Genomic DNA, 13,659 nt, shown 5'->3' with positions numbered 1-13,659 from the left:
TACCTGGAGCCCTAGCCTGATAGACGTATCAGCTGTGTGTTCCTAGGAAAGTGACGTGACTGTTCTGTTCTTCAGTCACTCAACTGTAAGTTGAGAAAGGGGAGTAATAATATAGTAACTGCCTGACAAGGCTGATGTGAGGATTAAATGAGACAGCTCATGTAACTCACCTGTTCTTCACATCAACTTTATGAGGCAACTAGTGTTATCACCCCCTCAGCTTCCAGATGAATTGGACTTGATGGCAACTGTTATTTTTTAATTCCTGGGGTTTGGGGAGGTGGCTTCTCCTGCACCCCAGCTCCAGTCCTGGAGGAGCCCCTCCTACCCCACCTGAGATTTCCCAAATTCCAGCTGCAGTAAAGACGCCCTTGTGGTCGGAGGGGCCCCTGGAGCCCAGGCCAGTGGCTTCCTCCCTCTGCAGGCACACACACCTCCATTCAGCCTGGGCCCCGCCTCTGTGGGGTGGGGGCGAGGGCCTGCTGCCTTCACGTCAGCGAGGGGGGCCACCTGGTCAGGAGGCTGGCCAGGCAGCAAGGTTGATAAGGCCCGGCCGCTGCTGGACCCCCTCCACTGTGCCTCCTGCTGCCTGAGCTGCTAGCACCATGAGGGTCATCTCTGGCGCCAGCCTTGTACTCTGTGGTCTGTTTCTGCTGCTCCAGAACCCAGGCACCTGCGGTCTGGCCCCCCAGTCCAGAGGTGAGATGGTTCCAGTGAGATGGGGAGAGCAGCCTGAGGGGCTGGGCATGGAGATAGAGACTGAATGGGCTCAAAAAGGGGAGAGGGGCAGGGAGACCCGAAGATCTGCCCAGGAGCAGTGGTCGCAGCACTGACAAAGGCCAGAGCAGAGGTGATTCTGTTTGTCTACATGGGTGGATCTTCTTCATCTGTCTCTGGAGTCTGCGCCTTTTCTGGCGCTTCTTAGACTCCCAGGGACCATGCATGCTGGGACTGTGCCCTGGGTCACAGAGTCAGAAGCTGCCCCAGAGCCTGGAGCTGCACCTTGCCAGGGCAGAGCTCATGGCTCTTTGATGAGTGCAGACCGGGTGCAGGGAGGGTTATGGGAGAGCAAGACCTCAGTGCTCCACGTCCACCCCTCCAGCACATCCTCATTTGAGCCCCTCCCTCATTTCTGGTGTTTCAGTCTTGAGCACTGAGTCCTTGACAGTCTAATCCTTCCTGTGCAGCTGGAGAAATTGAGGCTGGAGGGAGCCCTGTCTAAGAGACACTAGGAAGGTGCTAGAGCCCACTGGTCCATGACACAGCCAATTCCTGATCCCTCTCTGGGCCTCAGATTACCCATATGTAGCCTCATCTAGTGGGGATGAGAAACCCAGTGGTTTCTGAAATCCTTTGTGGCACTCTGAGACCTGAGGTCAGTCTAGGGCGCTGCAGGTGAGGATTTGGGGTGGCCAGTTCACATCCTGTTCCCCAATCCTCCCTGCATCTTCCCTCAGGAGCAGCTCTGCCTGTTTCAGATTCTGCGTGGGGCCTTTCCGAAGGGCCTCTGAACTGAGCCCTGTCTGGCTGCAGGCAGGCCAGTGACAGCATCATGAAGTAAGCATTATTTCCCCACTGGCCAGAGGAGCAAGCTGAGGCCGGGGGTGGGGGTGGGTGATGATGACCTGTCACGGGCTAAAGAATGGCTGCAGCAGGGTTTGAACCCAGATCAGTCTTACTCCAGCTCCATGAGCTTCTCAGCACAAAGTGCCGTCTCCAGGATGTCTGGGAAGTCATCTGTCCTTGTAGACATGTTTCGGAGCCCACCTGGTCAGGCTGCGGAGGTGGCCACCAGGAATTCTTATTCCTCTCCCATGTCCGCACAAAGCAGCCTCAGCAGCTATGGAAACCAGTTCTACTTTGGTGAGTCGCTTTGATGCTCAGATGAAAGAGGCGTACTGGCAGGCGCTGCTTTGCCCGCAAGGCTGTGCTCACCCCTGGAGGGCCCACCTTCAGAGCCCTCCTGCCCAGCCGGGAGAAGTAGCTGCCCTTGTCTATGGCAACCTGGGTGGTGCAAGGCTTCACTCGTCCTTGAACCTTCCCAGTAATCCCAAGGGAGAAATGCCTGGTGATCAGCTTCTGCGAAGGCCACAGCTATGGGAACACTAGGGAGTTCTCAGCAACACGTGAGGCTGCTAGGAGTTGGAATCTGAAGTTGCTAGGAAGGCTTTCTGGGTCCTGAGCACCTGCAGTAGACGGGCCAGTTCACGTGTCAAAATCTTAGACATGCTCATCCCCACAAGGATCCTGTAAGGAAGAGATTACCTGCCTCATCGTGCAGATGAGGAAACTAAGGCTCAGAGAAGTGAAGTGACAGGGCCAAGAGCAGGTTGTGAATCTTGGTCTTTCCTGCTGGTCTGAGCTGTGTGTCTCTCACTGGAAGGAGGACCCAGGAGCCTGACTAAGGCCTGGGGCTCCGGTTTCTACTAGCTGTTCAGCACTCTCTGTTCTGTTGTCCTGAGTCTTCAGCTCTACCTCCTGACCTGTGTGCTCTTTGCCCTTTGCCCCCCTGTTCCCGTCCTCAGGGCATCTCTGCCGGACCCGGCCCACGGACCTGGTGTTTCTGGTGGACAGCTCGCGCAGTGTGCGGCCTTCAGAGTTTGAGAAGGTGAAAGTCTTCCTGTCCCAGGTCATCGAGTCTCTGGATGTGGGGCCCAATGCCACCCGGGTGGGTGTGGTCAACTACGCCAGCTCCGTGAAGCAGGAGTTCCCGCTGCGGGCCCACCACTCCAAGGCTGCGCTGCTGCAGGCCGTGCGCCGCATCCAGCCGCTGTCCACTGGCACCATGACCGGCCTGGCCATCCAGTTCGCCGTCACCAAGGCCTTCAGCGATGCTGAGGGTGGACGGGTCCGGTCTCCCCACATCAGCAAGGTACATCTCCCCACCCTGCAGGACTTCCACTGGGGGCTGGGAGCATTGCCTGTATATGCTGATTTAACTCTTCCCAAATCTCCATGAGGTGGTCATGACCGTCCAGGAAGTGAAAGTCCAGATGGAGAGGTCATTTGGCAGAGGTCACCAGTTATAAGTGACAGCTGGGATTCGAACTTAGGTCTTTGCTCAGACTCCTGCCCCTCAGAGGTCAGTCATCGCCAGCTGGTCAGAGGTCCATGAAGTCAGAAAGGAGACACACCAGAGACTTACATGGTGGTGAAGTGTGTGGCCTCTGCAGCAGACTGTCTGGGTTGAAAGCCCTGCTCTGCCATGTGCCACCTGGGATGAGTCACTTTATCACACAATGCCTCAGTTTCTTCAAATGTAAGATGGAAGTAATAGTGCCACCTTTTCAAAGGGCAGTTGAAGATCTAAATAAGTTAATGCGCTCAGGACAGTGCCTAGCATGTAATAAAGCCATGTAAGCATTAGTAGCAGGAGCTGTGATAGCATTACAGTCAAATGCTTGGCTGTTAATCAAAAGGTTGGCTGTTCAAACTCAGCAGCTGCTCTGCAGGAGGAAGACATGTCAGTTTCGGTAAAGACTGCAGCATTGGGAATCCCATGGGGCAGCTCCAGTCTGCCCTGTAGGGTTGCTGCGAGTTGAAATTGCCTCAATAGCCATGAGCTTTAAGCACTAACTAGGAATGCTTGCCTGCTGTACATGATAAAGCAGCAGCTACTGAAGGAAAGATTGGCAGTTCAAATCCACTGAGAAGGCCCTCAGAAGAAAGGCCTGGTGATCCACATTCCAAAAGAATCATAGAAAACACTGTGGAACACACGCACATTTACTTTGAAACTCATGATGTCACCACAAGGCGGTGTTGACTTGGTAGCATTTTTTTTAAAGCAGTGTTTTTATGTAGCATCGAGTTGGAACTGACTCAGAGCTGACCCTCCAGGGGCTTTTCAGAGGCTGTAAATTGCACAGCAAGAGACTGCCCATCTTTCTCCCATGGAGCAGCTGGTGGATTAGAACCACATGCCTTTGGGTTGGCAGCACAATTCCTTACCGCTAAGCCGCCAGAACTAAAAAAAAAACCCCATTAGTTAATGCTTTATTTGGTAATCCTTTGAGGCCTCAGGAACACAAAGCAGTGTGTCCCACATTGCTGAGTGGAGTTCCCGGTGGAGCTCTGTTGTTTCCACAGACCTTCTAGCCACATTCTCATTTTCAAGGACTCAGTCCAGGGGCTCGAGGTCATTTTCTCCTTGTCCATCATGGCCCTCTCACTGACCCCTGCCCTTCCCCACCACAGCCCTGTTGGCCTCAGAAGTCAGTTTACCTGTGCTGGGCCCAGCCCAGGTGACACACTCTTCCCAATCCTCCCAGCTCTAACACTGTGCCTGCCACATGCCAGATACCTGGAACATGAGTGCTCAGAGATAGTCTCCCACTTTATGGGCAGGAAGTTAAGGAAAGGAGGACTTAAGAAATCCACCCAGTTAATAAATATCACTAGTTTCCCAGACAATAGCATTTAATCCCTGTCATTAACCTATTGCTGTGGGTTCATAGCAACTCTCTGCTGGGTCCCCAAGGCTGTGAATGGCTGAGGGACTGCCCATCTTCCTCCCAAGAGGAGACTGCTGGACTCCAACCACTGGTCTTTTTGTTAGAAGTCCAGCCTGTTACCCACTAACTACCAGGGCTCCCTCATCCCAGTCATTGCAACCCCTCAAAGAAAGGACATATTGAGCTGCCCATTTGTCTTGTTTTGTGGGGGCTGCTTGTAAGTTCTGACGTGAAGTGTTCTAGATGAGGCTGATGGCTGTGGTGTCTGGGAGGATGTGGTGGCCTTGGGTGATCTAATAGAAGAGGGGGTGCTGGTGATGGAGCTCACACCTCTCCAGTCAACTAGGTCACCTCAGATCAGCTAGTGCTTGAGCTGAGCAAACGGAGGAGGAAGTGGGGGAGCAGGGACCAGACACCAAGGGCTCATCCTGGAATTTACCTGTAGGAAGAGCCACAGATGGGTATGAGGCTCAAAGCTGAGGGGAGAATCACAGCTGGCTGTTCTGTGCCAGGAGCCCAGGTCTCTGGAGAGGAAGAGACAGTGTGGGAACCCGCCCCAGGGGGTCCTGGGTAATGAGGCTTAGCAAGGTGATGCTATGTTTATAATCCAGGACTGTCTTAACCACTCTACTTGCAAGTCACCAAGAAGGGGGTCAGGCTAGAGGGGCCGGGTACGGGAACTCAAGGCGTGTAGCAGATCCAGAAGTCAGAAGCAGAGAAGCAGCAAAGGGGATTCAGGGCAGAACCCCAGATTGATGTCAGAGTCACGAAAACTCGAGATTCACAGCTGGCCCAGGTTGGATGGGGTTGTATGAGGATGACTAGTGAGAAGCTCAGCCCCACGGTATCTCCTCTTCTACTCAAGAATATGAGCAGGGAACCCTTGTGGGAAGGGCAGATAGATTCTTTTCCTCCATAGAAAGGGACATGGATGACACTGGGCGTGGAGGGAGCAAAAGAACGCAGCTACTGTTCATTGGACTGTTAACAGTCTCAGAACGCAGAAAGTGGTCCTTCCCAGGACTTGAAGGCAGAGAGATGGCCAAACATCAGTCAGTATTCCTGAGCCTTGGCTGCCCCCTCGTGGCCAAAGTGCCAAACAGTAAGGTATTGTTGTTAGGTGCCCTCCAGTGGCTACAACTCGTAGTAACCTGTGAACACCAGATCTGAACGCTGCCCTATTCTCATCATCTCCAATATACTTGAGCCCATTGATACAATTACTGTGTAAGTTCATCTTCTTGAGGATCTTTCTCTCTTTCGCTGACCCATCACCCTTCCAAGTATGATGTCCTTTTCCAAGCATGATGTTCCTCCACAAACAACATGCCTAAAGTTTATGAGCTGAAGTTTCATCACCTTTGCCTCTAAAGAGCACTCTAATTACATTTGCTCCAAGATGTATCTGTTTGTTCTTTGGACAGAGCATGGGATGTTCACTATTCCTTGACAACACCACAGCTCAAAGGCATTGATTCTCCTTCTGTCATCCTTATTCATCGTCCACTCCCTTAAGGCTTTCCTGCTTGTACTCTGAGAAGGAAAGGGGACCCTAGCACTGAGCCTCTCGCTCATCACCCAATCCCTACCTCATCGGAATCTGCAGTGAATCCCGGGTCCAAATGAATCTGGACTCAGTTTGGGGTTTGGTACTGAGGCCCTGTTGCTGCTTCTGACGTCTGGATCTGCATGGTAGTGTTGTTGTTGAGAGTTGGAATCAGCCCATAGCTGACCCTCCAGTGGGTTTTCGGAGCCAGTCAACCACACAGGAGGAGAGTGCCTATCTTTCTCCTGTGGGGCTCCTGGTGGATTTGAACCACGTACCCATGCATTGGCAGCACAATTCCTTATCTCTCAAGCCATATTGGAATCAGAATAGGAGCAAACCAGCCCTTTAGACTAATGGAGTCCCTGCCCTGTCAGACCATGGCAGGAAGTCTTGCATAGCCCTAGAGATAGTCCAGCGTTGGCACGGGCATGTCTTCCAGTGGCCCTGGACCTTCAGCGATCTCAAATCTGTTGGAGGAGACCTGGCTTTGCCTCCTCACAGGTACTCAGTCTAAGGGTGGAGGCATATGTTTACCCTTACAGACACCCATCTCAGAGAGGAGACATGCCCCCACTCTTAGGACCCTTCCAGGGTGAAAAGGGACACACAGATCTTCCCTCAGAGGTATCCAGTCTGAGGCCAGTGACATAACTCTACCAGTAGAGTATCACACTTCTGCTCTCTGAAGCTGCCTGCCTGAGGGAGGAGACACATCTGCTCCCAGAGGTCCCTGTCGGACACCTCAGCCCCGTTTCTCAGTCAATCCTCTTTTGCTTGTCGACTTCTCTTCACTGGAGGATTCTGGGGAATCAGATTTACCTGCAGTGGACTAGTCGGGTGACCCTGGGCAGGTCACTCTTCTCCCAGCCTCAGCTTCCTCTTCTGTCCACAGTCCTGCAGGGCTCCTTGAAGGGCTGAAGAGCCTGGGTTAGTGAGGCGTGGAAGCCCTGGACCTCATACATCCCACTGTTGCAGGTGGTCATCGTGGTGACAGATGGAAGGCCCCAGGACAGCGTGCGGGACGTGTCTGCCAGGGCCCAGGCCAGTGGCATCGAGCTGTTTGCCATTGGTGTGGGCCGTGTGGACAAGGCCACGCTGCGGCAGATCGCCAGCGAGCCTCAGGATGAGCACGTCGACTACGTGGAGAGCTACAATGTTATCGAGAAGCTGTCCAAGAAGTTCCAGGAGGCCTTCTGCGGTGCGCCTGGTGGGGGCTTAAGGGATCAGGGTCAGACAGAAGGGGCGGAGATAGTCACCAGAGGGCGGGGCCACGGGTGGAGGCGGGGCCTGGGTTGAGAGGCAGGGAAGGGGCGGGGCTTGAACAAGGCAGGGTTTCGGGAACTTGGCGTTGTAGGCGGGGATTGGGCGGAGCGGGGGAAGTGGGAAGGGGAGTGGGTGGAGCGATGCTCTGTGTGGGCGGGGACTTCGAGAACCTGCACCAGAGCCCAGGACAGAGTCCGGTGCAAGGAAAACTCTCACCGTGGTTTAAGGAAGGTGGGGAGACAGGACGTCAAGAGACGTCTTAAGTGGCAGGGTTTAGGCAGGGAACTGGAGAAGAAAGAACCTTCTAATGGGAGAACCTTTTAAGCTATGTGTGTTTGTACTGAGAGTAGTGGTGGTAGTGGGTGCTTGGGTGTCAAAGTCTTCTGTGTCTAGGGGACGTGGCACTGGCAGAGAAAGGTTCTGCGTTCTTCATAGAAGGAAGGTGGACTTGTGGAGACATTTTTGAGATATGACCAGTTAAAAGGGGTGGAGTGGGCAGGGCCTCGAGCAGGGGCGGGGCAAGGACTTCTCACCTTTTGTCAACTAAGAACATGGACATCACTGGGGAAAGATGTGACACAGTACTCAGGAGAGTAAACACATATTTATTGAGCATCTCCCATGTGCTGTATTTGTGCCGGGAGCTCTGTAAAGCCTTGCTCCTGTGGCTCTTACCTTTTTCAGTGCTAAGTTTTATGTTTTTCCTTTAGTATTATCACCTTCTTCGAGGATATTAGTAGAGTCAGGCCCTGTGTCCCACCCAGTTGGAGGGAGACCTCATTTCCCCTTAGCGTGCAAGCAGGTTGGGTCTCCAGTGCGAGTATCCTGGCTGGGATATCTGAAGCCCTGTGACTCTGAAGTTCCTTTGTCCACACAGTGGTGTCAGACCTGTGTGCCACAGGGGACCATGACTGTGAGCAGGTGTGCGTCAGCTCCCCGGGATCCTATACCTGCGCTTGTCGTGAGGGCTTCACACTGAACAGCGATGGCAAGACCTGCAATGGTCAGTGGGCTGGGCTGGGAGGGCACAGGGGGTATGGGTTGGCTACTACCCCTTGAGTCCTATGCCTATAATGAATGCCCTCTAGAGCTTGGTTTTTGCAGAAAGCCCTCTTCCTGACTGACTGTTCGCTCTATCTTGTCACAGTGGCTGGGTAGGATTAGTGTGATGGGAATAGTTAGAGAGTCTCAAGTTCAAATCTTAGTTCCATGGCTTAAACTGCAGGATTTACCAGCTTTTAGACCTTCCTGCAGTTTTCAATGCTGTAGAATGGAAACAGTAATGTTGGATTTATAGAGTGTAAAATAGGGGTAATAGTAATAGTATCTGATATCTGAACTGGTCTAACCTTGAAGGGGATGATAATTACCAGGATCAACCCAAAGGTGATTCCCACAGGGGAAAAGATCTGATATATCCCCTTTATCTAATCATGTCATCAATTTTTACTCTAGTCATCCCTCCCACGGCACTCTTTAGTTCTCCTTTGCGTTCAGTACTTCATTGCAATGGTCACATAGAAGTCACAGAATATACAGTTAAGTGGTTTATTAAGGAAGTAACAGGAGTCAGATCAGGAAGCATGCAGGCAATGCCTCCCTTCTGCAGAGCAGGACAGCTTTCTTGGCTCGTCTTCTGCTGTCTAAGTCTCTTCTTGTCCTCCTAAAAAGATGCTCCTTTTAACGCTGGTGTCCGTCACCATTGAATCCCTTCTGGATCTGTCATTGTCTTCAATGTTACAGTCTTTGACTTATGCTTCTATTCTCTAAGGAGGTCCTTGCCTTTTTTCTCTGTGTGCTTTGTCCTGCTCCTTTCTCTCTCCAAACCCATCTCTGGGATTGGCTGCTTAAATGTATAACTTGTGAATTTCACAAGCTGGGCCCACAAACAGACCAATCTCCTCTTAGTAGGCCTCAGACACTTCATTTACATGGTAAATGCTAACTCACCTCATTTGCATAGTCAGTTGACTGCAAAGCACATTCCAATTACAGGCGAGGCTACAGCCTAGGACTGGATAAAAATGTCAAACCAAGTTGCTTACAGTTTACTCAGGAAATGTCACAAACCCTCTAGGGTAGAAAACTAAGGCAAAGGTAATGCCTGAGAGTTTCGTGGGCAAATCTTAAAGCTGTTTGTTTTTCCAAAGCACCAACAGAAGGCCACATAAAGGAATACATTTGAGGGAGTTTGGGGGACAAACCTGTGATTTCCCAGGGCAGAGCGTGAGAAGGGGGCAGGATTGTTGCCCAGCGAGTGTTCTGGATGGATGCTTCACCACCTTGCCTTTCCTTTCCTTCCCAGTGTGCAGCGGTGGTGGTGGCAGCTCGGCCATTGACCTGGTCTTCCTCATTGATGGATCCAAGAGTGTGAGGCCAGAGAACTTTGAGCTGGTGAAGAAGTTCATTAACCAGATCGTGGACACGCTGGATGTTTCCGATAAGTTGGCCCAGGTGGGACTGGTGCAGTACTCGAGCTCTGTGCGTCAGGAGTTCCCGCTGGGCCGCTTCCACACCAAGAAGGACATCAAGGCAGCGGTGCGGAACATGTCCTACATGGAGAAAGGCACCATGACCGGGGCTGCCCTCAAGTATCTCATTGACAACTCCTTCACCATCTCCAGTGGGGCTCGGCCTGGTGCCCAGAAGGTGGGCATTGTCTTCACTGATGGCCGGAGCCAGGACTACATTAATGACGCTGCCAAAAAGGCCAAGGACCTTGGTAGGTGCTGCCTGCCCCTGGCCTCCACTGACGCATAGCTATCTTGCAGCTTATCTTGGTGGTTGTTGTGACTAGTGCCATAAACCCAGGTGATGTGAGTGGAAAGGTATTGTTAATCCATCCCTACCTTACATTGATGGCAAAATTGAGGCCCTAGAAGTGGTTTGTTTGCTGATTCTTTTATAGGTGGGATATAGAACACACATATTAGAAGAATATTTGTGCCCAAGAACACACCAACTCTCGAGGGCAGCTGCAGAGAAAGCCCGAGTCTCAGGGCTTTTTTAACCACTCAACAGGGAGCTCTTGTGGCTTCTTCTTCCATAGAAAGTTGTGTTACACAACCCAAAGACCATGCCTCTTTGGCAGTTCAAATCCACTAGGAGAAAGAAAGAGAATCTGTGCTCATACAAAGACTAGGAAACCCAATGAGCCCTTTCTGACTTAAATATAATGACTACTGGTAGCAGAGTAGAGAGTTATGAGGGCTAAATGACATTACAGAGCTCTCACGACAGGGTATGGCATATAGTAGAACCTGAACAAGGATTTGCTCAGTTTCTTTGGCTTAGGCACTATGCCTGCAATTCCTAAAGCTGTCACCAGGAGGTTTCTGGTATCAAGTGTCTGCTTGAACAGCTAGGACATATGACTAATCCAGACGGCCTTCTGCAGTTGGCCTTATTAATTTTGTTCCTTCTGGCAGGATTTAAGATGTTTGCTGTGGGTGTGGGTAATGCAGTGGAGGATGAATTGAGGGAAATTGCCTCAGAGCCTGTGGCAGAGCACTCCTTCTACACAGCTGACTTCAAGACCATCAACCAGATTGGCAAGAAATTACAAATGAAGATCTGCGTGGGTAAGTGAGGCCAGGGAAGGGCAGGTGGGACTCTGTAAAGGAACAAAGTCATCCTGGGACTGGGTGTGAGCAGGGAAAAGCAATGAGGAGGGCGCAAAAAGAGTTATCAGAACAAAGGAGATGGTCTTATAGTATGATGGTTATGACCACTAGTACTGCACCTGTGGTTTCCAAATATTAAAACCTTCCATCCTGTTTGGTAGGAATACTATTATTTTTGTTTCATAGATGGAAAAACCAAGGCAAGAGGAGTAGAGTGATGATTAGTAGCTTGGAGAGCTGTGGTACAAACCCTTCTGTTTCTTCCTGGTAATGAACATGGGCTTCAGAGTCAGACAATCCCAGTGCCTTGCATCTTTGGTTTGACACTAACTAGATGATGGACACAGGAAAGCCATTCTACTTCTTTTTATTTTTCTATTAAATAGGGTTAATGATTTCAAACCCAAATAGTTGGGGTGAGGTGTTAACCAAGGTAACATAGAGCCCCCCAACAGTGTTTTGCACCTAGGTGCTCAGTGGTTGGGCACTATTTCTGGGGTTCATTCTTAGGGCTTAAGCATTTGAACTGTCTTCCCCCTTTCTCTAGGGGTTCTGTCAAAAGGGCTCTAAGCTATTCTGCCTCATCAGCATTCCCAGAGTCCTTTCCCCAGGATTCTGTCATCCTGACCTTGGGAAGTGACCCCTGCCCCCTAGGGCAACCACTCACCATCTTTTCTCTTTCTCTGCTTTTCTTCCCATCCCAGAGGAAGATCCATGTGCCTGTGAGTCCATGGTGAAATTCCAGGCCAAAGTGGAGGGGTTGCTGCAGGCTCTGACCAGGAAGCATATCCTTTACCTGAGGTCACCGTGGGGAAAGGGAAGGGTAGAGGGGCTACCAATGTGGGGAGAGGAGAGGGAAAATGCTACTCTAGTGGGCTTGGGTGGGTGCCTTCTTGCCTGGTTCCTGCTGCAGAAGATCTGGAACGTGGCCAGATAGTATTGGCTCAGCAAGGCTCGTAGAGAGTAAACTGGAGGTTGACGGTCCAGACACAAACACACATAGAGTCCTGGACCTGTTCAGGAACTCACAGGGCCCCACAGACTCCCACATCTCAAGCTCACAGTAACATGATGGGTATAGCCTCCACTCAGAGTTGGGTTTGAAAAACCAGAAGACTCTCCTGGCAGAGCCAGGACCCAGCAGGGCTAAACCTGTGAGGTAGGGTAGGGCATCAGAGCTCAAAGTATCTAGCTATAACTTTGGACAACATTGTTCTGGGGATATTGGATATATAATTTTTGATAGAGGCAAGAAGACTAGCTACATGGCATCTAGCCTAGGAATGAAAGATGGTCAGTTAAAATAGAATATGGGGTCCCTAGGCAGGCACCACTTCCATCACTGCCCTTTTCTGGTCGACTTGTACCTCTCCTTGACTCAGAGCCCACTGGAAGCAGTGAGCAAGCGGCTGGGTATCCTGGAGAACAGAATTGTCTAAGATGTCCTGCTCCCTGCCATGGCCTTTCCACCCTGACCCCAGCGTGGCTCAGAGAGTCCTGCATGTATCCCTTCTAGCCCCAAACTTAGCCTAGCTTTAGCCAGTTTAGTGAAGGAGGCTATGGATAGACAGGACCCTGGAATGGGTCTTCCCAGCCTCTGACATCCTACAAGCACCTGGGGAGGGGGTGGGGGGTGGGTGTGCATGTGTGTGGGTATGTGTGTGCATGAGTGAGAGAGCAAAGAGGTGAGTGTGAGAGTAATTACATTTGCATTTTTTTAAATCAAAAGCTTAATATATTCCTATTTTTTTAGTTAACCCTTTCTTAATTTTGAGTGATGTGAGACTCCTTTACTGATTTCTCTATTCCTCTTTGAAAACCAATTAAATGTGATTTAACTTAAGCACTGAATGGGGCTGGAGGCAGTGTGGTCATTTGACTATGAGGAGAGAGAACTGATGAGGGTGAGTGGGGGTGATGAGATTGATGGCAATGGGAACAGCAATGACAGCAGCCACACCCAGACCAGCTTATGTCCAGCCTATCCTTGTCCTGCCTTTTCAGTTACACATTCATTTACACCATCTCCTTTCCTCATCCCACAAATCATATGCAGAACAGAAAAAACCTATTTTACAGATGGGAAGACTGAGCATCAGTGAAAGTATGACTTGCTCAACGAAGGGTCTATTGGGGAAAGGACTTAAACCACAGATCACAGGACATTAAAGAGGAGGAAAGGCATTGGAGGAGGGCAATGGTACCAGATGTATGTGCCATCGAGTCGCTTGTGATTTATAGCAATCCTATATACAACAGCTTTCAGTCTTGCTCTGTCTTGAGCCAACTTCATTGTCTCGGACACATTTACTCCTGTTGTTGTGCCATTGAGTCGCCCGCAACTCAAATCCTATGTACAACAGACCTAAACCCTGCTCTATTCTGTGCCAATCTCACTGTCTCTGACACACCTACCACCATTACCCCAGTCACTGAATCATACTATCTCATTGACGGTCTTTCTCTCCTGCGCTGTCCCTCCACCCTCCCAAGCATGATGTCCCTCTCCAAGGATTGGTACTTCCTTGCAACATGTCCATAGTATGTCAGATGAAGCTTCAGAATCCTTGCCTCTAAGGAGCAGCCTGGTTTCACCTTCTCTAGGATGAATCTTTTTGTTCTCTTAGCAGTCCATGGCATAGTCAACCCTTCTCCAACACAACAGCTCAAAGGCATCAATTCTTCTTTTATCATCCCTAGTCATTGTCCAGCTCTCTGATGCATAGCAAGTGACTGCAAAGACCATGGCCTGGATCAGGTGCACCTTAGT

The 13,659-nt window shown here is 50.8% G+C and overlaps 1 protein-coding gene across 1 annotated transcript; it reads left to right on the top strand.

Moving 5' to 3' along the window:
* The first annotated feature begins 572 nt into the window (after nt 1–572).
* Nucleotides 573–12,328, top strand: MATN1 (matrilin 1, cartilage matrix protein). Its single transcript, XM_006894929.1, has 8 exons — nt 573–699; nt 2,526–2,872; nt 6,979–7,201; nt 8,144–8,269; nt 9,572–9,988; nt 10,695–10,847; nt 11,594–11,674; nt 12,279–12,328. The coding sequence occupies exons 1-8, from the start codon at nt 606–608 to the stop codon at nt 12,326–12,328; spliced, it is 1,491 nt and encodes a 496-aa protein (XP_006894991.1). The 5' UTR covers nt 573–605.
* The last annotated feature ends 1,331 nt before the right edge of the window (nt 12,329–13,659 follow it).

The sequence above is a fragment of the Elephantulus edwardii genome, unplaced genomic scaffold (assembly GCF_000299155.1).
Source record: "Elephantulus edwardii isolate Elephantulus edwardi_28Jun2011 unplaced genomic scaffold, EleEdw1.0 scaffold00152, whole genome shotgun sequence".
Classification (NCBI taxonomy): Eukaryota; Metazoa; Chordata; class Mammalia; order Macroscelidea; family Macroscelididae; genus Elephantulus; species Elephantulus edwardii.
This window is presented reverse-complemented; position numbering and strand designations above follow the sequence as displayed.

Excerpts from the sequence above, each read along its gene's own strand:
- MATN1 (XM_006894929.1), top strand. The coding sequence starts at position 606 with ATGAGGGTCATCTCTGGCGCCAGCCTTGTACTCTGTGGTCTGTTTCTG. Across the intron at positions 700-2,525 it reads TCTGGCCCCCCAGTCCAGAG|GGCATCTCTGCCGGACCCGG; the intron begins GTGAGATGGTTC and ends TCCCGTCCTCAG. Across the intron at positions 2,873-6,978 it reads GGTCTCCCCACATCAGCAAG|GTGGTCATCGTGGTGACAGA; the intron begins GTACATCTCCCC and ends CCACTGTTGCAG.